The sequence below is a fragment of the Engystomops pustulosus genome, chromosome 4 (genome assembly GCF_040894005.1).
Source record: "Engystomops pustulosus chromosome 4, aEngPut4.maternal, whole genome shotgun sequence".
Lineage (NCBI taxonomy): Eukaryota > Metazoa > Chordata > Amphibia > Anura > Leptodactylidae > Engystomops > Engystomops pustulosus.
In genome coordinates, this window is record NC_092414.1 from 207,414,422 (window position 1) to 207,435,182 (window position 20,761).

General features: G+C 46.2%; 2 protein-coding genes and 1 long non-coding RNA gene across 4 annotated transcripts; 1 reads left to right on the forward strand and 2 right to left on the reverse strand.

Annotated features, from left to right (window-relative positions):
• Positions 1-2,626: 2,626 nt before the first annotated feature.
• On the reverse strand, positions 2,627-4,949 carry MRI1 (methylthioribose-1-phosphate isomerase 1). The gene is made up of 6 exons (XM_072149749.1): positions 4,752-4,949; positions 4,241-4,476; positions 3,956-4,128; positions 3,608-3,784; positions 2,934-3,158; positions 2,627-2,856 (listed from the first exon to the last, which is right to left on the reverse strand). Exons 1-6 carry the CDS (start codon positions 4,881-4,883, stop codon positions 2,735-2,737), a joined length of 1,065 nt encoding a protein of 354 aa, XP_072005850.1. The 5' UTR covers positions 4,884-4,949; the 3' UTR covers positions 2,627-2,734.
• Positions 4,950-5,094: 145 nt separating this feature from the next.
• On the forward strand, positions 5,095-9,112 carry LOC140128216 (uncharacterized). Its single transcript, XR_011855126.1, has 2 exons — positions 5,095-5,284; positions 8,531-9,112. It is a non-coding gene; the product is annotated as an uncharacterized lncRNA (long non-coding RNA).
• Positions 9,018-19,322, reverse strand: KHSRP (KH-type splicing regulatory protein). Of its 2 annotated transcripts, XM_072149747.1 has the most exons (20): positions 19,123-19,321; positions 14,734-14,827; positions 14,610-14,648; positions 13,990-14,026; positions 13,533-13,585; positions 13,379-13,450; positions 13,110-13,167; positions 12,382-12,553; positions 12,193-12,291; positions 11,678-11,794; positions 11,503-11,605; positions 11,307-11,407; positions 11,079-11,220; positions 10,777-10,937; positions 10,436-10,545; positions 10,076-10,176; positions 9,779-9,979; positions 9,619-9,690; positions 9,330-9,541; positions 9,018-9,253 (listed from the first exon to the last, which is right to left on the reverse strand). In XM_072149747.1, the coding sequence occupies exons 1-20, from the start codon at positions 19,195-19,197 to the stop codon at positions 9,245-9,247; spliced, it is 2,028 nt and encodes a 675-aa protein (XP_072005848.1). In that variant the 5' UTR covers positions 19,198-19,321; the 3' UTR covers positions 9,018-9,244. The 2 variants fall into 2 exon arrangements, with proteins under 2 accessions (XP_072005848.1, XP_072005847.1); XM_072149746.1 differs by having other exon boundaries at positions 11,503-11,794; positions 19,123-19,322.
• Positions 19,323-20,761: the final 1,439 nt, after the last annotated feature.

A 20,761-nucleotide genomic window follows, 5' to 3' on the forward strand; every position in this document is an offset into this window, starting at 1 on the left:
CTAAAATTTATTTAAAAAGAATAAAAGTCCCCTTAAGTCCCGTCCCATGCAGTAATCATATAAAACATAAAAAAAGTGAAAATCACCAAAAAAAACCACAATGTCCGTAACAACCCATCCAATAAAATAAAATGGTCACTGAACCCGTACGGTGAACGCCGTAAAAAAAAAACCCCCAAAAAACTGCAAAAAAATTATTACATTTTCACATCTGACCGCATAAAAAGTGATCAAAAAGTAAAATGTACCCCAACATGATACCAAGAAAAAGTACAGCTTGTCCCGCAAAAAATAAGCTCTAAACCAGCACTGTAAACAAAAAATATAAAAGTTCTGCCCATTGTTACATGGCGATACAAAAACAAGTAAATTTCTCACAAAATGAGTTCTATATTCTGCAAAACAAGTTAACCATAAAAAAAGCCGTATAAATTGGGTATCGCCGTAATCACGATAACCCATAGAATAAAGAGAACACGTTATTTTTATGGTACGGTGAATTTCCGAGGAAAAAAATGCTAAAAACCATAAACAAGAATGAATGATTTTTTTAACCACCACCAAGAAAGAGTTAATAAAATCTGATTATTAGCTACTGAGCCCCCCTGTAAATGATGTACCTGAAAAGTGGATCTCATCCACAAAAAAATAATCCCCCATATGTCCAAATTACAAAAAAATAAACATTTTATAGCCTGTAAAATGTGACATTGCAGATCTGCTGTGAATGGCGCAGCTTCCCTTCTATGCCCGGCCTTGCGTCTATACAGCAGTCACCACCACATATGGGGCATCCTCATACTCGGGAGACATTGGGTATCAAACTTTGTGGAGTTTTTTGTCATTTAATACTTTGTGACCGTTTAATTTTTGGCCAAAATTAATATATTGCCTAAAAAAATGACAGCTTGTAAATTAAACCTCCATTTTGTTTTAACCACTGTGAAGCATCTAAAGGGTTAACATACTTCTTAAAGTTGATTTTTTACACATTGAGGGGTGTAGTTTCTAAAATGGCGTGATTTATGGGGTTTTACTGCTGTTTAGGCCTCTCATAGTCACTTGTACCTGAGCAGGTGCCTCTAAATAAGGGTTTTGGTGTTTTTCATAAAAATGAGAAAAATTGCTCCCAAAATTCTGAACCTCCTAACAACCTAGAAAAGAGAGAAGATGCATAAAACCCTACGCCGATATAAAGCAGACATTTGGGAAATGTTAGTTATAAAGTTACTTGGGTGCTATGACTATCTGCCTGAAAAGCAGAACATTTTGAACTATGAAAATGAAGAATTTTTAGAAATTTTTGCCAAATTTAAATTGTTTTCATAACTAAACACAAAAGATATCATCAAAATTTTAATATTACTTTGAAGTACAATATGTGACGGTAAAACAATCTCAAAATCTCCTGGATATGTTAAAGCGTCAAAAAGTTATAACCTCCTATAATGACACAGGGCAAATTTAAAAAATCAGGCCTGGTCCTCAGGGCGCGTTCACGCATTGCGTTTTGGTCGCGTTTTTATTGCGTTTGAAACGCATATACAACAGCTGATGAGAGGTGATTTGCCTAATTACATTACCGTTTACGTTTGTAAACGCAATGTTAATGCATGCGTTAACAAAATGCATGCGTTAACGTGTTGTTAACGCATGCGTTAACATCACGTTTATGATGCGTTTTGTAAACTGACATGTTAACAGTGATGTAATTAGGCAAATCACCCCTCCTCAGCTGTTGTATATGCGTTTCAAACGCAATGAAAACGCAGGTCAAAACGCAACGTGTGAACGCGCCCTAAAGGTCTAAAATGGTTTAGACACAAAGGGGTTAATATTGTATTTGTATACGTCCCCTATGATTTGTAAAGCGCTACGGATGATGGCGCTATATAAAGATTATTGTTATTATTGATATTACAGTGTACACCTACTATACCCGAGACCACCAGAGTTATAGATATTAGAGTTAACATTATCCATGCTGTAAAAAGATTGAATAAAGATTTTTAGAAATGTTTGAAAAAAACAAAACAAACAAAAATTGTATAAGTGCATGAGAACCAAGGAAGATGGGAAGTAATCGTCATCATTATCTGCACAGTATGAACACACACCAATCAGCTGCTGCTCCCCTGACATATGGCCATGTACAGTCTACTCCACCTTGAGGCAGGACAGTGTACTGCAGATTCTTACTAGAAGCAGCTCAAACTATAAATCATTGATAGCATTGGACATACCTGTTTGCGCAGCTTCTCATACTCAGATGTGGCACAGGTTATGCTGCATGCTCTTCTTTGTGTCTCCGTTCTTTTTTATTTATTTTTCAGTAAGGTTCAAAAATGATTAACTATTTGTCTCCTTAAACAGCTGATTAACAAGCACAGAGCCATCCATTGTACAGTGGCCATGCTCGGTATTGCAGCTCATCCATTTACAGAAACACCATCAAACAGCTGATTAGGGGGTGTGCTAGGTACCCCCACAGATCTCATATGAGTTACCTATGTAGGTGTTCATTAAATTAATAATGGAAAATCCCTTCAACCAACAGAGCACCAAGTGGCATCTGTAAGTTAAAGATACTAATGTGCTTCTGGATAGAAAGGTTCACCACTCCATATTTTATAACAAAAGTTTGGTTTTATTAGGGGGAAGTGGAGGGTATATACAGGAGCGTCTCACAGTGACCTGGTGGGAGAGGGCTCATGCATAGTCTTCGTGGACATCATTATTTTCCTTGGCTCAGTCCATCCCTCAGCTCTTCCGGCCTGAAGACTCCGTGTTCTGTGATGATCCCAGTAATCAGTTCATGAGGAGTAACATCGAAAGCGGGGTTCCACACCCCAATGCCTGTCAGGAGGAGAAGACTGATGTGATGTCTGTAACCAACCACTCCCCCAGTGTCAGTCACTTCCACCAGCACTCACCTGGAGCCGCCACACGGACACCATTGATATCAGTCAGCTCCTGGCTGGGCCTCTCCTCTATCACAATGCTTCCCCCTGTAGGCAAGCTGAGGTCACAGGAAGTGCTTGGGGCCGCCACATAGAAAGGTATCCCATGATGCTTAGCAAGGACCGCCAACTGGTAAGTACCAACTTTATTTGCAGTGTCACCATTGGCAACCACACGGTCAGCTCCCACCACCACAGCTGCCGAGAGAAGGGGACATTAGAAGAGGGAAGGAGGAGGACATGATGCTCCAAATTTACGGAGGCCTTCCAAAAACAGCACCACACCTGTCTACAGACTGCGTCCTGCCACGGATGTCAATGCAACCATACCAGACCATACCTGTGCCTTATCCTAGACAACAGTGTCTGGATCTATGAGTAATGTCCCTGGTTTATCATGATTTTGATTATAGATTTCCTTTAACAATGGTAATTTTTGGCAATAGCCATATTGATCAAGAGTAGCATATCAGTTCTACACCTAATAACTCAAGAAAATTTAGGGTCTATGGACCAATAATGAAAAATCTTATACCTCATCACGTCACAATAATTCCTTATAGCAGACGGTTCTACTGTTCTCCTGACAGTAGGAAACATTCTATAAGTGCGCCCCCTGTGGTTGACATCAGTATAACAATACTCACCGCTGACCTGACGTTCCCGCATGGTCACGGCCGCCATGCTGTCTGTTATGAGAGTGGCTGGGATCTTCTCATACACCAACTCGTATGCAGTCAGCCTGGAGCCCTGGTTATAGGGTCGGGTCTCTGTACAGAAGACATGAGACAGACGACCCAGAGCTTGGAGGGAGCGCACTACACCTGGTAAAGGGGACAGCGAATATCTGTCAAAGTAAAAGATGGACTGGATACACAGTATTCTGCCTGTGTGTCAGTCTTTACTGCTGTTCTAGAATTCCAATCACAAACTAAAACAATTATGAATAAAACTGTAAGGCTGGATATAAGGCACACAGACGTCAGCTGTCTTACCTAAGGCAGTGCCATAGCCGGCCGTTGCCAGGGATCCAGTGTTGCAGTGGGTCAATATAACCACCCCAGCAGGGGCATTTGTGGTCTGCAGGATGTGCTGCGCACCCAAGTCCCCGATCAGTCGGTTGTCCCTGACATCTTTCTCCAGGAGGCTCTCTGCCCACTGGACGACCCTGATGATGACAGGAACACAGCTTGAGGGCAGGGCAGGCCAAAAACACAACATGTGAACGTGCCCTGAGGGGAGGTGTGGCGGAGCCTCAGGGCACACATGGCTGCTTCTACCTGTCAGTCAGCTCCTGGACAGTCACCCCGGGCTTCTCCGCCTCCCGCGACAGGAATGCATTGAGCTCATCTGCCGCCCTCTTCATGTTGACTGCGGTGGGCCGGGCTCCCACCAGCCGCTCCATTGACTCACGGACAAAGGTCAGGAGCTCTGCCGTCTGCTGCGGGGGGTTAGAGGTCAGCTCCACTGCCAAGCTGAGGGAGCCCACAATGGCGATGGCCGGAGCACCTCTCACCTGGAGGACACAGACTGACTGTCATCTGCATTTCACATTCTGTTACAATGTATCAGTTCAGTGGATTATTTATACTGTATACATCATATATTAAGATTGGCGTTTCCCATAGCAACAAATAACTTCTAGCTCTGATTGGTTATTACAAGTCCCGCCTCCATGCTTGTGTCCATGAACAAGTGACAACTAGCCAATCCCCTCGTAGAGCCGCGGTCACGTGCTATGAGATGCCGCCAGTCTCCACACCAGCACGTCCCTCCAATGCCGCCGCTCACCTTCATGGTCCGTATGGCGTCCGCTCCTTCCCGCACTCCGGACACCGAATCATACTGACTGCTCTGCGGTAAAAGCAGCTGGTTCAGCACCTGCAGAGAACCGCGGCGGTACCGCACAGACTCCAGCGACATGGCGAGCACGCTGCTTCCGGGGGCGGGATCAATAGCACGTGACTTCAGCAGGGGCGTGGCTAGTAGAGCTCGTGCGTTTATGTGCTGTTATTTTGTCTCAACTTTATTGACACTGACATCAGCTTACTGTCATGTAACTGCTGTTACCCTAGTGACGTCCGCTCTCTTCCTCCGACCCCTCATTAGCCCCGTGACGTGAAGAAAGGTCCGTGTGTCTGTTCACATGTAGCAGTCCGGCCAGATATGCGGTTTATTGTGAATGAACCCATGTTTCAGATATAAAAACTGCATGGATAACACTGCAAAGTGTGAATAAAGCCTCACAGCCCCTAATGTTGGGTGAGATGCCCCAATCTCAATATATGCTCAATAAAAGGGGCAGCTCAGATCCAATGAATATGGTGGGTTTTGTTTTGGAAGAAAGCAGCCGTGTTTTTGCACTTACACGTATGGTATCGCCCTGTTAGCAGTAAATCAGATTATAGTGATGACATCAATGGTCCCTTCTTCAGGGGTTAATGATCCTCCATCACATGGAAGCTCAGGCTGCATTCACACCATGCGTTGTGTTGTGTTTTAGACGCATTCCAAAGGCTTGATCTGTGACCACATGCGGAGGTTACATTGCGTTTTAGCAAATGTAATGAAAACAATGTAACCTCCGCAAGTGATAAAGGCTGAAGACTATAGTGTCAGATCCATCGGCCACTGAAGAGAATCTGCAGCTTCCTCTAATGATCATTGGGCCTTTCACAGATCAAGATTTCAGGTAATTAGGAAAGGAGTCACATCCCCGCGGTCACTACAACCATGTTCTGCCTGAGACCCTGCAGTACTGATCAGCGCTACACTCTCATACAATACTGAGAAAGTTCTGCCACTTTCCCCAGAAATAAATATCAAACTAGAAATTACAAAGTGTTGCTAGTGGTCTAACACATCTCATGTACAGAAATCTTGATACTAAAATACACTATCCTGTTACATCTGAATCAGAACATACATTCTTCCAGGTGCAGCATAAGTAATGCCAATGAGCTTTCCAGGATGGGAGCAGTTTTCGTGGTCCCATCCTGATAAAGTTATTTGCATATTTCGCAGAATCCCCCAATGGAGTATCAATGGATACAAGTCTACACATGCAGAATAGTGAGTGCAGCTCTGGAGTATAATACAGGATGTAACTCAGGATCAGTACAGGATAAGTAATGTCATGTATGTACACAGTGACTGCACCAATAGCAGAATAGTGAGTGCAGCTCTGGGGTATAATACAGGATGTAACTCAGGATCAGTACAGGATAAGTAATGTCATGTATGTATACAGTGACTGCACCACCAGCAGAATAGTGAGTGCAGCTCTGGGGTATAATACAGGATGTAACTCAGGATCAGTACAGGATAAGTAATGTCATGTATGTACACAGTGACTGCACCAGCAGCAGAATAGTGAGTGCAGCTCTGGGGTATAATACAGGATGTAACTCAGGATCAGTACAGGATAAGTAATGTCATGTATGTACACAGTGACTGCACCAGCAGCAGAATAGTGAGTGCAGCTCTGGGGTATAATACAGGATGTAACTCAGGATCAGTACAGGATAAGTAATGTCATGTATGTACACAATGACTGCACCAGCAGCAGAATAGTGAGTGCAGCTCTGGAGTATAATAGAGGATGTAACTCAGGATCAGTACAGGATAAGTAATGTCATGTATGTACACAGTGACTGCACCAGCAGCAGAATAGTGAGTGCAGCTCTGGGGTATAATACAGGATGTAACTCAGGATCAGTACAGGATAAGTAATGTCATGTATGTACACAGTGACTGCACCAGCAGCAGAATAGTGAGTGCAGCTCTGGAGTATAATACAGGATGTAACTCAGGATCAGTACAGGATAAGTAATGTCATGTATGTACACAGTGACTGCACCAGCAGCAGAATAGTGAGTGCAGCTCTGGAGTATAATACAGGATGTAACTCAGGATCAGTACAGGATAAGTAATGTCATGTATGTACACAGTGACTGCACCAGCAGCAGAATAGTGAGTGCAGCTCTGGAGTATAATACAGGATGTAACTCAGGATCAGTACAGGATAAGTAATGTCATATGTACAAAGAGGGGGCGATTGATTAACGTGTCTGTCTTTAGACCATTGCAGAGCACAACTAGACTGCTGCATTCTGTGTATTACTACGTAGGATGCTTGTTAAATCTTCAGTAGTTGGGAACTCATCAGGCACATCTAGTGCCCCCCCCCCCCAAAGTTCTACCTCATGTCCTAGAGGGAGATGCTCTGTATAAAGTCAGCAGCTCCTGCCAATTATAAAATGAAGTCTACACTATCCAGTGAATAGTGTTCCATATTCAGACTAAGACCTCCTGCCTCCACCTGCTCAGCCACACAGTAGGAAGTGATGTGACCGACGTGTGCAGGAGACGAGGACAGAGATTTTGCAGCAATTCAGGGGAAAAGTGTGGGGGTTAAATATAAAATGAACAGGACTCCTGACTTATTTCAATATCCTCACCTTACTTCAGTTGCTAGACAGGTTCCCTTTAAGGCTTTGAGTTGTACTTTGCGCCAAAGTAATTTTATTTGGTGCTCACACTTTTGTCCCACAAGGCCAGGCCATTGGTTTAATATTAATGATCATTAATAAACGCAGTACAAGGCATTTCAGTCTTTTACACCACAATTCTGGTGCCGACAGCGTGATAATAAGTGATAACAGAATAGTGAATGCCGCACAGAACGTTGTGTAGCCTGCATATACCATAGCAGGACCCTTACACCAAATACTAGAGCACACAGCATTCCTTACAGCTCACAGGCAGAAGACAAGTCAGAGGGAAGTGGATATAATGCTGGAGGCCCAGAGAATGAGAATCAATAAACGGTATATACTTGTGTATAAGCAGAGTTTTTGCAGCCCAAGGAAAAAAACCCCACCTTGGCTTATACACAAGTCTATGAAAAAAGTAACTTCCATACTCCTCTTGCTTCTTCTCACATAACAGAGCGGGCAAAGATGCGCTCATGCGCTCTGCCGACCAGCCCACACTGACAGCATAATGTGCTGACCGCATGGACTCGTCTCTGCCCGCTCTGTTACGAGGGAAGAAAAGAAGCAAGAGCATGGGAAGGAGAGTATAAAAGTTTTTTTTTTTCTTAAATACAACACAGGGCATTTCTAGGGGGGCGGGTGCATTAATTTACTGGGGGTGGCTGTGACCAATGCATATACCACACCCTAGGCTTATACTGGAGTCAATAAGTTCCCCCAGTTATTTGTGGTAAAATTAGGTGCCTCAGCTTATACTCAAGTATATACAGTATTACATTCACAGTATCAAAGCCTTTCATCTGCCAGAAAACTCGTCTGTTGTAACTTGTAAATAGCATCAGAGATCTGAAAGACAAATCCATTACAGGGAATAAGGATTTTAGGATGACTGGTGAACTGGTTGTTGCCCAACTAAGCATCTGAACCAGTGCCCAACATGACACTACACACATAAGGCCGTATATCAGTACATCCAGCCCCGGCTGTCGGCCATCTTTCCTCCCCAGCAGCTCTACCCTGTGTGTAAGCGGAAACCACGTAGACAAGACTAAAGACCGGTTTTGTTTTCCACAGATTTATTGTGATTCCCCAAGCTGTTCCAGAACACAGCATAGAAGTCATCACCAGGAACAACAGGAAAATAAGAATCCATCGGAATGACAAACAACAAAACCGCAGCTGGAAGAACAGAGCAGAGAGCGAAGTCGGGAGAGTTTTGTCATTGTTTATTGTGAAGTTAAAAACAGGCAATAAAAAGTAAAAACTCAGCGTACAGTTTCCATGTCTCTGAACAGACAAAACACATCACGACCCCCCGGCTGCGGGAGGGACCGGCGCACTTCACATGGCCCCAGCTGCAGATGTGGGACCAGCAGACAGCATGGGGTGTCACCAGGGAATGTTCAACCAACTAAAAGCACAGGGACGTCGGGGGAAAATCTTTTTACGTTAAAAAAAAAACTAAAAAAAAAAAGAAAAATAATATTTCATTACTCACAGGCCACTCCAGTGAATAGAACCGTGTTTTGTGTGTGTCGGGAGGCGCTCAGATTAGTCCTAATGTCTAGAACCTGCCCCGCCACTGAATACACTTCCACGGGGCCAGGATCTGGCAGGTTTTCAAGATGAAAAACCGGGACAGAATGAAGGACAAAAACAGGTAAATGTCCTAAAAAAATAAAATAAAATACAACTAGGGGACTTCTCAAACAGCTTCTCCCCTCACTGAGGTCAGCAACAGAGGCTCCCATCTCCAGACTGGTAATGAGTGACAACACGTGGAGACATTCACTGGGCCTGGAAGAGAGCAAAGGGAAGGAGGTCAGCAAAAAATATCACTATGCTGCAGGGATGTAATGGCTGAGGGACTGACCTGGGGCCCCGGCTGTGCCGGAGGAGGCTGCGTGGGGGGTGCACCTGGTGCCTGTCCATAGTATGCCGCTTGTTGCCTGTAATATTCTGCCCACGCTGCACTGTAATCCGGTTGTGCTGGTTGTGGAGCAGTCGATGCTGCCGCCACTGCTGCGGTGGCAGCCGCTGTGGCTGCAGCTGGGGCGCCAGGGGCACCTGCTGCCGCTGCTTGGGCTGCAAATACACAGATATATTAGGAACATATACAACAGTGTGTTACATAAGAGATCAGGCTCAGCAGAGGCATGTACCTTGTTTCTTGTAATATTCCTCCCAGGCCTTTGTGTAATCCGGTTGCCCTGTGGGCTGAGTTGCCTGCTGACCTGTAAGCGGAGGAGACAGCGATCGTTAGGGAGTGCAGTTCAGTATCCAGTACTGCAGACATACATTACACAGCAGCATTATACTCACCCATCTTCTTGTAGTACTCCTCCCAGGCCTTGGTGTAGTCAGGCTGGCTGGCAGGTGGGGGCTGCTGCGGAGGCTCTCCTTGAGGTGGAGGGACAGGGACGGCAGGAGGCTGCCCAGGGACAGGGGCAGGGGGCTGTTGATAGTAGTGCGAGTAGTAAGCGGCCCAGGCAGCACTGGGGTCTGTGGGGGCTGGAGGTTTCGCTTTGAAGAAAGAGTAAAATTATCAGAAGTGTATATACTAATAAATAGATACAGGGGTCGCCCACATAACACATTATTATAGATACAAAGACTTACTGGGGTCGTGAGGGGCTGGCGGTTGCCCCCACTGGGGATACGTGCTGCCCCAACCCTGTGGTGGGTACTGGTGAGGAGGCGGGGGTGGCGGTGGACCCGGACTGCAACAGATTTAGAGATCAAAAGTAAATACAGATCATAGTCCAATACCGTAAAGGAGACAAAACACCAGGGAGGCCAAGCCAGTCCAGAGAGGACCGCAATATCCTCCCAGCTCCTCAAACTGTACATATTAAGGTGCTGGAGGTAGCTGATGTGATGTTGAGGACGTATTCCAAGGATAAATAAGACGGGAAACCTCATTTAATATATATATTCAATGCACATAACATTTAATGTAAAACAATACAAAGTACTTACTGTGGTGGTGCTCCGGGAGGTCCTGGAGGGTAAGGTCCAGGATTAAACGGACCCATGGGGCCAGCAGGACCAGGGCCTGGAGGTCCAGGACCAATTGGGCACAACGGACCCTTGAAAAAATAAGAAAAAAGGACTGCATTTAAATACTGACTTTCCACCAAATGAGACTGAAGCATCTGCCAATTGCTTTATCTGTGTCAGGACTGGATGGTTCTGACTGGTCCGAGGCCTCACAATATTATTAGCGCACAGATCAGACGTGTCACGCTCCATAGAGCGGATCATGCCCATCTCTACGCCAGGTACACAGACCTTTGCAGCAATGACACTCCAAGCCTCACCTCAATCTTCTCCTCGATGAGCTGTTTGGCATGGTCGATCTGTTGCGGAGAGCCGCGGATAATAAACATTTTGAAGTTGGGGTCGCCGTTGGGTGGCGGCTGCCGAGAAATCTCCACAAATGCTCCGGTCTGTTGGTTAATCGCCTTTACATTCTCTCCACCTGCAAGTCGAAGAAAACCATTTAAGATCCTATTCACACATTCAGGTTTTGTGATGCAGCGAAAAGCTACAGCCTTCATATTATTTTAACCTTATGCTCCACATGTGAAAACCTCCTAATGGGAAATGGAGCTCAACTCACCTCTACCAATGACTAAGCCACATTTATGAGTGGGTATGGAGAATGTCATCTCTCCTCCAGGAGGTCCCCATGGCCCTTGCCCCCGGCCCCTTCCTCTGCCACCAGGTGGCATGCCAGGGCCTGGAGGTCCTGGTGGACCACTCTGTGTAAAGAAGGCATGTACACTGTAAGTACAGGTAATGATATTAATATTGCTTCAGGTAAGTAGCCATCACACCTAATACTTACCCTTAAACTATTTAACAGGTCACTAATTATCCTGGCTGCATGATCACATCTATCTGGGGGCCCCATAATGTGTGCAATCTTATCTGGGCCAGTTCCATCATCTGGAGAAAAGAAGATTTCAGAAACAAAATGAATTTAATCTTCACTCACTGGACCTGGTGTTGCACAGAAGGGTTCACATACTTCAGCTTCTCACCTTGTTTAAACTGTATCCTGACCCCAGCATCGTTCTGAATTTTCTTGATCATTTCCCCATTACGTCCTATCACCACCCCAACAGAGTGACGAGGAACTGGAACCTGCACCAAAGAGACGTCAGTCCCCATCACTTCAGAGTCTTCTGACCAAAAGCGGCTACGGCTGCTACTTACATCAATGCCGCCGCCACCACCACCACCTCCTCCCCCCCGGGAGCCATACTCATTTCTGTCACCAAAGTTGGCCTGATCTCGCTCTCGCAACAGATCCATGACCATCTCACAAGCTTGCTGCAGGAGGAGAAAACAGAGAAGTGAGAAGAAGTTAATGGAAATGTGTGGATATTGGTGGAGGAAGAGATAGTTCAGAGATCCAAACCCTGGAACCATTGTATGCAGTGACCTCTACCAGGAGCTCACACAGGCACAGCACCCTGCTTTACTGCAGGCATCGAGAAGAGGGGCGGTGCTGGAGGAATAGGGAAAATATTCCCTATTTCCAACTCCCTCTGCTACATCAGGCTAGAAAATCCCTTTAATCTCAGTTATCAGGCAGAAAAAAGGCAGAGTAGTTGATACAAGGTAGCAAGACAAGAAACCCCCAGATGCCAGGCACTGTACCACTACCCTACTTAGTATGGTAGTCTGGCAGAACAGAGCATGGATACATCCATAGCCTCTTTTCTTACTTGTACTTTGAAGGGCTCTCCCACAATGCGCAGAGGTTTATCAACATTAGAGCCCTGGGAGCCATCCTGTATGAGAATCATCTTTACTCCTGCACGTTCCTGGAGAGAGAGGAAAACACACAAGTCATCATAAGTGTGCGCCAATCTATCACCCAGTCCCTGCCCACTGTACTGTAGGGATTCACTCACCTGCAGCTGTTTAATGGTTTCTCCTCCCTTCCCGATGATGAGTCCAGCTTTGCCAGCAGGGATCATGATCTCTTGTAAGGAGCCGTTCTGCCCATTTGCACTATCATGGAACTGTCCGGGTGGTCCTCCACGTCCCCGAGCTACTATCTCATCAAGCATCATCTTTGCTTTCCTGAGCAAATAAAAAAAAAAAACAGAATGAGAAAAACAGAAAAACTACAAGCAAAGGGGGTAGCATCAAAGTTAAATGGGAGAGTTGGTAATTCATCTAGATCAGGAGCACCCACTGAGGAGGATATCTGATTAATACTGAAAAACGTGAGATGTGGTTACACTCAGGGAGAAGATAACTGCCCTCATAAGTTCACACTAGTGCCATTACCCTTCACCTAGACCAGAAGGCATGAGGACCCAAAGGTCTGATGGTTACCCATTAACTTTAATGGGACGCATTGGGACAGATTCAACTCTCCCACAGTAAGGATGCGAATAGACTGTGCGGCTGTTATACATTTGTGATGCGGCCGGCTGCATCAATGAGAAAATTGTAATTCATAACAAAATTATTTAGTTTCATATATTGTTAACATGAAATGGTAAAAAGTTTAGTCATGAATTATTGCCAGAAATCCTTAATTAATGTGCCGTCTATTCGCACTTAAGAAGGGCCATCCTTATAATGTGGAGTCTGCAATCTTAAGCCGAGATAACAGATGCCATTTACTTACTGCACAGCTTCTGGAGATCCGGTCAGTGACACCACCCGCTCCGGGAGACCTCCACTGTCTGTAATAGACCACACATTAGCGCTGCAGCACATGAGCTCCAAATACAAGACATACAATAATCATTCAAGTAAATGTTTGGGATTTCTGTGGTCAGACCCCTGCAATCCAGCACTAAAAGAATAGAAATGTGTAATCCATCTGTGGGAAACACTCGCTAAAACCTGGCAGCATATTCTTAGGGGAGTGTAGCAGACATGACAGCTTCTCACCTGGGGAAATCTGAACTTTACATCCCGATTCCTGTTGGATCTTGTTTATTTGCTCTCCACCACGGCCAATGACTAAAAATGAAGAGGTTCATGAGCGGCTTACTAACTACTAACAGTATTATACAGAATACATACATTGATATGAGACACTCACTTAGCCCCACCATGCCATCAGGCACGCGATATTCTTCAGTCAGTGAAGTCGCCCTAAAATATTAGGCATATTATTACAATGAAGAAAAACTATTATTTTATTAATTAACTTGTTACAGCTTGAGATAATTCATCTGTGGGACACAGACGCAGTGCCTTTACACCCAGTCACATGGTCCTCCCTTAATGAGAGCCAATATATCTTTTAAGTCACCAGGGGCTGGATTCTTGTTATGGTGTGACAGATCTCTAGTACAGGAGCATGAATCCAGCCCAGGTCACATAATAATGAGAGGAGCATGTGACGACGAACTGGGGGATTACTACAAAGCAGTGTAAAGGCTCTGCTTCCAGGTCCCTGATCTCTCAGACCAGATTGAATTGCTTGCATCTGGGAAAACAACAAGTTTTACCATTAACTAGAGGAGGGAAAAAAAAAAAAAAAAAAAACAACTTACCGAGGTGCATGTACTGGAGTGAGAGGAGGGGCGATCGCTAAAATACACAAAAATATACATTACATTGCTGCAAGATCAGAAGATCAGCCCACAAGACATTAGAATCACTGCAGGAGAAAATTCAAGAGGAAAATGATCATGTCACATTAGAGATTCACCTTAAAGGGGTTGTCCAAATTCAGCACACAATTGATATGGTTTGATAAAGTGAAAAATGATATACAGAAAGTAAATTGATAAAATGTATCATTTCTGCACAGTTGGAGATCTCTGCTTGCCCTCATCCTACAGGAAGCTTCATTGTTTAGTTCCTGTGGTTACAAACCAGTCCCTGGTCATGTGATGTCACACAGGTGCAAAGCTCATTACATCACTGAGTAATCAGTGCTGTGTGTTAAAATGAAGTAAAACGATTAAGGTTCCTATAGGAGGACAGCAAGCAGAGATCTAGAGTGATGAAGTGATACAGAAAATATTTCATTACACAACTTTTCATTACACAAACAATATCAATTATTTGCTGTAGGTGAACAACCCCTTTAACAACTTCCAATCCACAAGTATGGTTATATTATGTAGCAAGCCCACAACAAGGACCCACATAGAAGGACATTACTTACGTTCGCTTTGTGTTGCCATTTTTTTGCACTCTGGTTGATCTGGGAAGGAAGTGTAAAGAATGGAAAGCGTTAAATGAGCGACTTAGTAAAGTTCAGTCCATGAGGTGCAGCACCAGTGTTTTACCTCCATCTTCTAATTGTCTTTTCTGACCGCCAAAATTAAATTCTTGGGTGTTGTTGACTCCTCCAGTAGCATCACCGCCAATTTTTGCTGCAATCTGTAAGACACAAGGGGAGACATTACTACTAAACACAATGTAACGTCATGATACTTAAGGTTTGTGTTCTACATTAAATTGGGTCGTCCCTCTATGAGCTCTTATCCTGCCTGATCCTGGGGAAAAAGGCACTACTGTATGTGACTATACTGCACCGCCCTGTCCTTAGCACTGGGGCCGGTCCATGAAATCCAGCCTGCTTTACATGAACTGACCACAATCATGTACATAAAAGGGAGAGGACAGATGAGAAGTTTTGTCATGAGGACATGGAAGTTCACAATTCAGGTGCCTCCAACCCATAACCACAGCTTTTGTTTAGCTATTTAGGAGAAGAAAGCTGAGCTCTGATTGGTTACAATGAGAAGTGTGGCCCTCATAAATAGATTACTGATAGCTGCCATCACAGGAGCTGCTTACCTGCAATGACTTTACGAGCACCGGCACAATGCAAGGAATCCGCACTGAGACACAAACTCATAAAACCCACAGGGAGAAGTAGATGCCCCCAGGGCTAGAGAAGCCGGAGCCTCCCCTGCAATGTATGTACCAGCCTCCGGGAAGGATTTGGGACCTTCAGGCCTCCAGCTTTATTTCTCCTAGTAACGCAAGAATACATTGACAACTGGGCAGAATCATGTGCGTCCGATTATAGTCCTGGATCCACATCTCCAGAGCACATCATATACATCTACCAATGTAAACCTGTCCCAAAAACAGAAACACCTGCAGACATCCCTCCACAGGCGGCACCCATGGGAGCGGAGACTGCGACTTTCTGACTACCTTATCAGGGACATCAATGTTCTTACAGATTTTCTGGAAACATCAGTTTTTCTTTGCGGATCTGCTACACGGCATAAAAACATAGCCAATCCCGTGAAAAGCGAGATGTGGTCATAATAACCCATTCAGAAGTGCAACTATAACCCCCAGCAAGCCCCATTTACATATACTGCAATGGTGCATGCTGGGAGTTGTAGTATTACACCAGCTGGAGTTCATCTGCACATAGAGATGTTCCACTACTTGGGTCTCATCTGCTGTCACACCGGAGGCTCAACCTTTGATTTTTACATTTAATCAACATTTATTGTTGAAAAAGAGTAACAATTGCAAACAGAATTTAAGGCATGAAGGGTGGTCTCGCAGGCACCTTTGATTTTTAACTATTGAGTGACAACTGCATCAGCTACTCAATGGTTACATTCAGTCTGCAGCAACATCATGTACCCTAGAGCCAAGGTAGTGGCAACAAATGATGCACGTGCTGCAGCCACTGAATTGTGAGAAGAGAATCCGCAGCATTTTACAGTAAGAACAAAGTGGATGAGATTGTAATAAGAGCAGTCACAGCGGAGTTATAAAACCTATATACAATGTACATGCCCCACTTGTAAAGAAGCAACGTCTACAACCGGACAGCAACAACCTGAAGACGATGGATATAATCAAGTTCAGCCCTATCCACAGGCATGCAGCTATGTTATCAATCCCCATAGAGATGAATGGAGCAGAACGGGCATGCGCGGCCATCTCCTCCGCTCATTTCAGGGGAGTGAAGAGGGGTCCGACTGAAGAACTGCCTGCAGCCGGTGGACGAGCTAGTAAAAGCTCACCCATGTGTATCTGGGCTGTTTGTTTAATGGGGAATCCCTCAGAAGATGTAACAAAAAAAAAAAATAAAAAATCTAGTGTTCGTAGCAGCAGGACTGTGAAAATAGACTTTAGTGCAGGATTATGGCACCTCCAGTGCCCTCACACTGCTGTGCTCTTAACTTCCCATACAGAGCCACAATATCCAAATAGAAGGCTCCCCCAGCATGGCCACAAGCACAATCCAGGAATGAGTACATAGATCACAGTCCTGCTGCTACTAACATACAAAAAGGTCTGACTACATCTCTACTGGGACAATACATAGCACTGGCTGCAGTCTGCATGCTCACACCTGCTGACAGATTCCCTTTACTTGTAACAGTGGCATCCTGGCTACATAGCACACAACATCCAGCAGATGTCCCACACAAAGGGTCTATATAGGGAAACTTGTGATCTTCAGTTTGGGGAGCAGAGGTTCCCCCCAGTTACAGGGATCCAGGTGACCGATTCCAATAGTGATGTACTCGGCCTGTACCATGCCCCATATAGCAGACTAGTATCTCTACATTCACATGATGTGCCACCTTTAGTGGCGTTACCCCGGTGCCATGAATATATTGTCGACGCACAACACCCCGAGTGTAATGAAGGGAGGCGAAAATGTGCCCGGAACGGAGTTTTGTCCTCCTTGGGTCTCCAGTATTTTGTGTGGGCTGGGGTCTGCACTATTGTTATCTATTATTGCCCGCATTGAATGCAGTATTTGGTTGCTGGGGTGGTATTTTCTGCTGTATTGTGGTTGTTAGTGCGGCACCTTAAAGATGAGCGACATGACTTGGCTTAAACTCTTAAAGGGGTGTTCCCGTCTGGGCACTCACTTTCATTAATCTGCCATATATAAACATTTCTTCAATTAGATGCTATTAAAAAATGTTCCTGTGTGAAGATAATTTCTCATAAATGTAGTGATATGGTCTCTTAGAAATGAGACTTACTCCTTGGATATGACCACCTCTGCTGGAGCGATTGGACAAAGAAACAAAATTTTTTTGTATATGAAATGTCTGGGAGTTACTGCATAACACCACAGTTGGTCAGGCAGGACTCAATAGAGCATGTCTGGCCATTGCTGCCAAAATGTGAGGTGGTCGTATCCAAGGAAGCCATCTTGTTTCTAAGGGACAACATGGCGACATTTATTAGAAATTATCTTCACACAGGAACATTTTTTTTAAAAATAACATCCAATTGAAGAAATGTTTATATATGGCAAATGAATTAAATTAAATGTAAATGCCAAGATGGGAAAATTCCTTTAAAAGTCAGGAACAGAACAGACATTTAAAGGAAATGACCATTTTTATAACTTATTATAGGTTTGCGCAGTCTTGTTTATTTCATCACGAATCCCACTCAACCAAAATAGTCACCAACCCCAATGCCCTGGATCATAGGTACAGTAAGTAGTCAGAAACTGTCCTCATCCTCTGCAATACAGCGACCACTGAGGTGTCCCACAGAACAGGGTGGTGCAGGGCCCAAACATCACCAGAACTCACCCAAACCAGGCAGGTTCTGTGCAGGAAATGCTGCCTGCACCTCCTACCCCTCCTCCTGTACTGGGGGCATTTTCTAATTGTTTCCCTTCAAACAGAAACAAACGTGAATTGTGCAGATGTGATTTTGGAGCACGCACTAGTGTGCACATGGCGGGTTAGCAGCCTAATGTTGTGGAGCCTACAGCCAGCTGTGAATAGTGCCCCTGACCTCACAGGGTAGACCACAGGACATGGAGAGGTCCTTTATCCCATAGTTACATGCTGTGGAGTACAACTACTACGAACTGTTGGGTTCTGCTCTCCACAACAACTGGAATGACGAGCAGTGCCTTTCTATACATTACATAAGGGACAGCCACATACTAAGTAACCGGCCTGTGCCCACCAAATGGCCTGTAAACACCGGGGTGGGTCCTGTGCCATCCCTGCTAAAGCCAGGAATCTAACTGGGGGCTGCCAGGGTACAAGTGCCCATAGCATTAGGCGCTGCCATCACAGAAGAACATGAGGTTACAATATGCTGACAATAACATAACCAGGGGTAACAATGAACGTGGCAGTGCCGGATCAAGAGCCATCGCTGCCACAGGTCAAGATCTGACAAGCACGTGTTCAGGGGGCTACCGGGGTACAGGTGCAGCCAAAAGATTATAGGAGGCAAAAACCATGACCTTGCCGATCGTACCCCCCTTTCCAATTGCGCCCCCTTTGCCCATTCGGGACCCCCAGCCCCGTGCCCCCACCCATGCCAATTCGGGCCCCCGGCCCCCCTTGCCCATTCAGGGCCCCCAACCGCATCTATGCCAATTCAGGACCCCAGCCCCCCTTGCTCATTAGGGCCTCCATCATGCAGTCCCAGCTCTACCAGGCGACATGTACCAGCAGCACCAGGCTGGCAGCACGTTTTCTTGGCACTGGCCGTGCCCGGGTACTCGCTGTGTCCTGCAGAGCTCGGGCCCAGGCACAGCTGAGGTTGCGGCACAGTGTACATGCACACACGGTGAGGATAGATGTGCGGGGCCATATGACACCACAGAGCGCCGGCCGGATACACAATACACACGCAGCGCCGGCCCGCACCTCCTCCTCCGCCCCGCAGGGGTCGCCACGGCCCGGGCCGCGACTCCTCCTCACCTGTCTCGCCCTCTGCACGGCATCAGCAAATGCGTCCTTTCGGTTCCCGGTCTGGGCTCCGGGGTAGTCGGACATGGCGGCGGCAGCGGCTCCTCCGCGGGCTGAAGGCGCGAACAAGGCCGCGACGCGAAGAGCACACTGGGAAACGAGCGGAGACAAGCAACCCGCTGATGGACGTCTTACAGAACCAATAGCGTCTTCGATAGGTGTGACGATTAACCAATTCCAAAAAGGGGGATGGACAGGGGCGCCCTGATTGGCAAACAGCGAGAACCAATGCGCAGAAAGCACCCTGCGTCGATAGGGACAAAGACAAATAGGTGGGACTAACGTGATTGCAGACCGGCTGCGCCAATGAGCAGGGAACACGCGCGTGATGGACGCGAGAAACAGCCAATCGCTGCGAGTATTAGATAAAGGGGCGGGTGTTGCACAGGTTTTATTCACTGAATTGGTTCGAGAAGGTTTGAGGGACGCGAGTACGTGCCAATCAGAGCGCGGCCTGCAGAGTGACGCTGTGCTCGGGATAATATTATTACGGGCTTTTGTATGGAGCAGGTGCGGCCGGAGGGGGGCACGGAGACCAGGGATGGAGTGCTGCCCCATATAGATAACGGACACGGAATAGCGATATATTGTAATGTTATTCCTATTATACATCACTTCAATGATCGTCGGTGACAGATACCGCTCATTCACAGGACCCAGGAAAATATAAAAACTCCAAGCGTGCTCAGGGGCGTGTCTCAGACTACCTCACACTCCCCGTGCTCAGGGGCGTGTCTCAGACTACCCTCACCCCCCTCTGCTCAGGGGCGTGTCTCAGACTACCTCACACTCCCCGTGCTCAGGGGCGTGTCTCAGACTATCACACACCCTCATGCTCAGGGGCGTGTGTCAGACTACCCCCCCCCCCCCTTCTGCTCAGGGGCGTGTCTCAGACTACCTCACACTCCAGGTGCTCAGGGGCATGTCTCAGACTATCACACACCCTCATGCTCAGGGGCGTGTGTCAGACTACCCCCCCCCCCCTTCTGCTCAGGGGCGTGTCTCAGACTACCTCACACTCCAGGTGCTCAGGGGCATGTCTCAGACTATCACACACCCTCATGCTCAGGGGCATGTCTCAGACTATCACACACCCAGTGCTACGCTCTGCAGGTACAATGTAGTCATTTTATGCCCTTGTCTGTGTGGTCTTTATATTTGTATCACTGCTGATGTTTGGGTTATATAACGTTTACAGGTGCAGCACTAGCGCCGGGGGCGGGCCTTGGCCCAATGGTATTTGCGCCTCCAATGTAACGCATGCGATTGGTAACCACCCCCTCGGGGTCTCGTATTTTTTAGACACCAGGAGCTGGTTGACGATTGCCTGTGTTTACATGGAAATGCATATGCAATCGGGTCGAGGTCCGCAACGCCGCGTGTGACCGCACCCATAGGGGGTGTAGGGTGACCTGTGCAGGAGGTGGTGACCAAGCTGAGATATTGGGAAGCCAAAGCTGCTGGGGGAGACAAGACTATAGTACATGGGGTGTAGATCACCGGGGGATTTCATTTTGCCTTCTCAGATATCAGATTTCTGGCGGAGAAGACGCATACATCTCACCCTCCCTGGCAGATAACTCTCACCCTC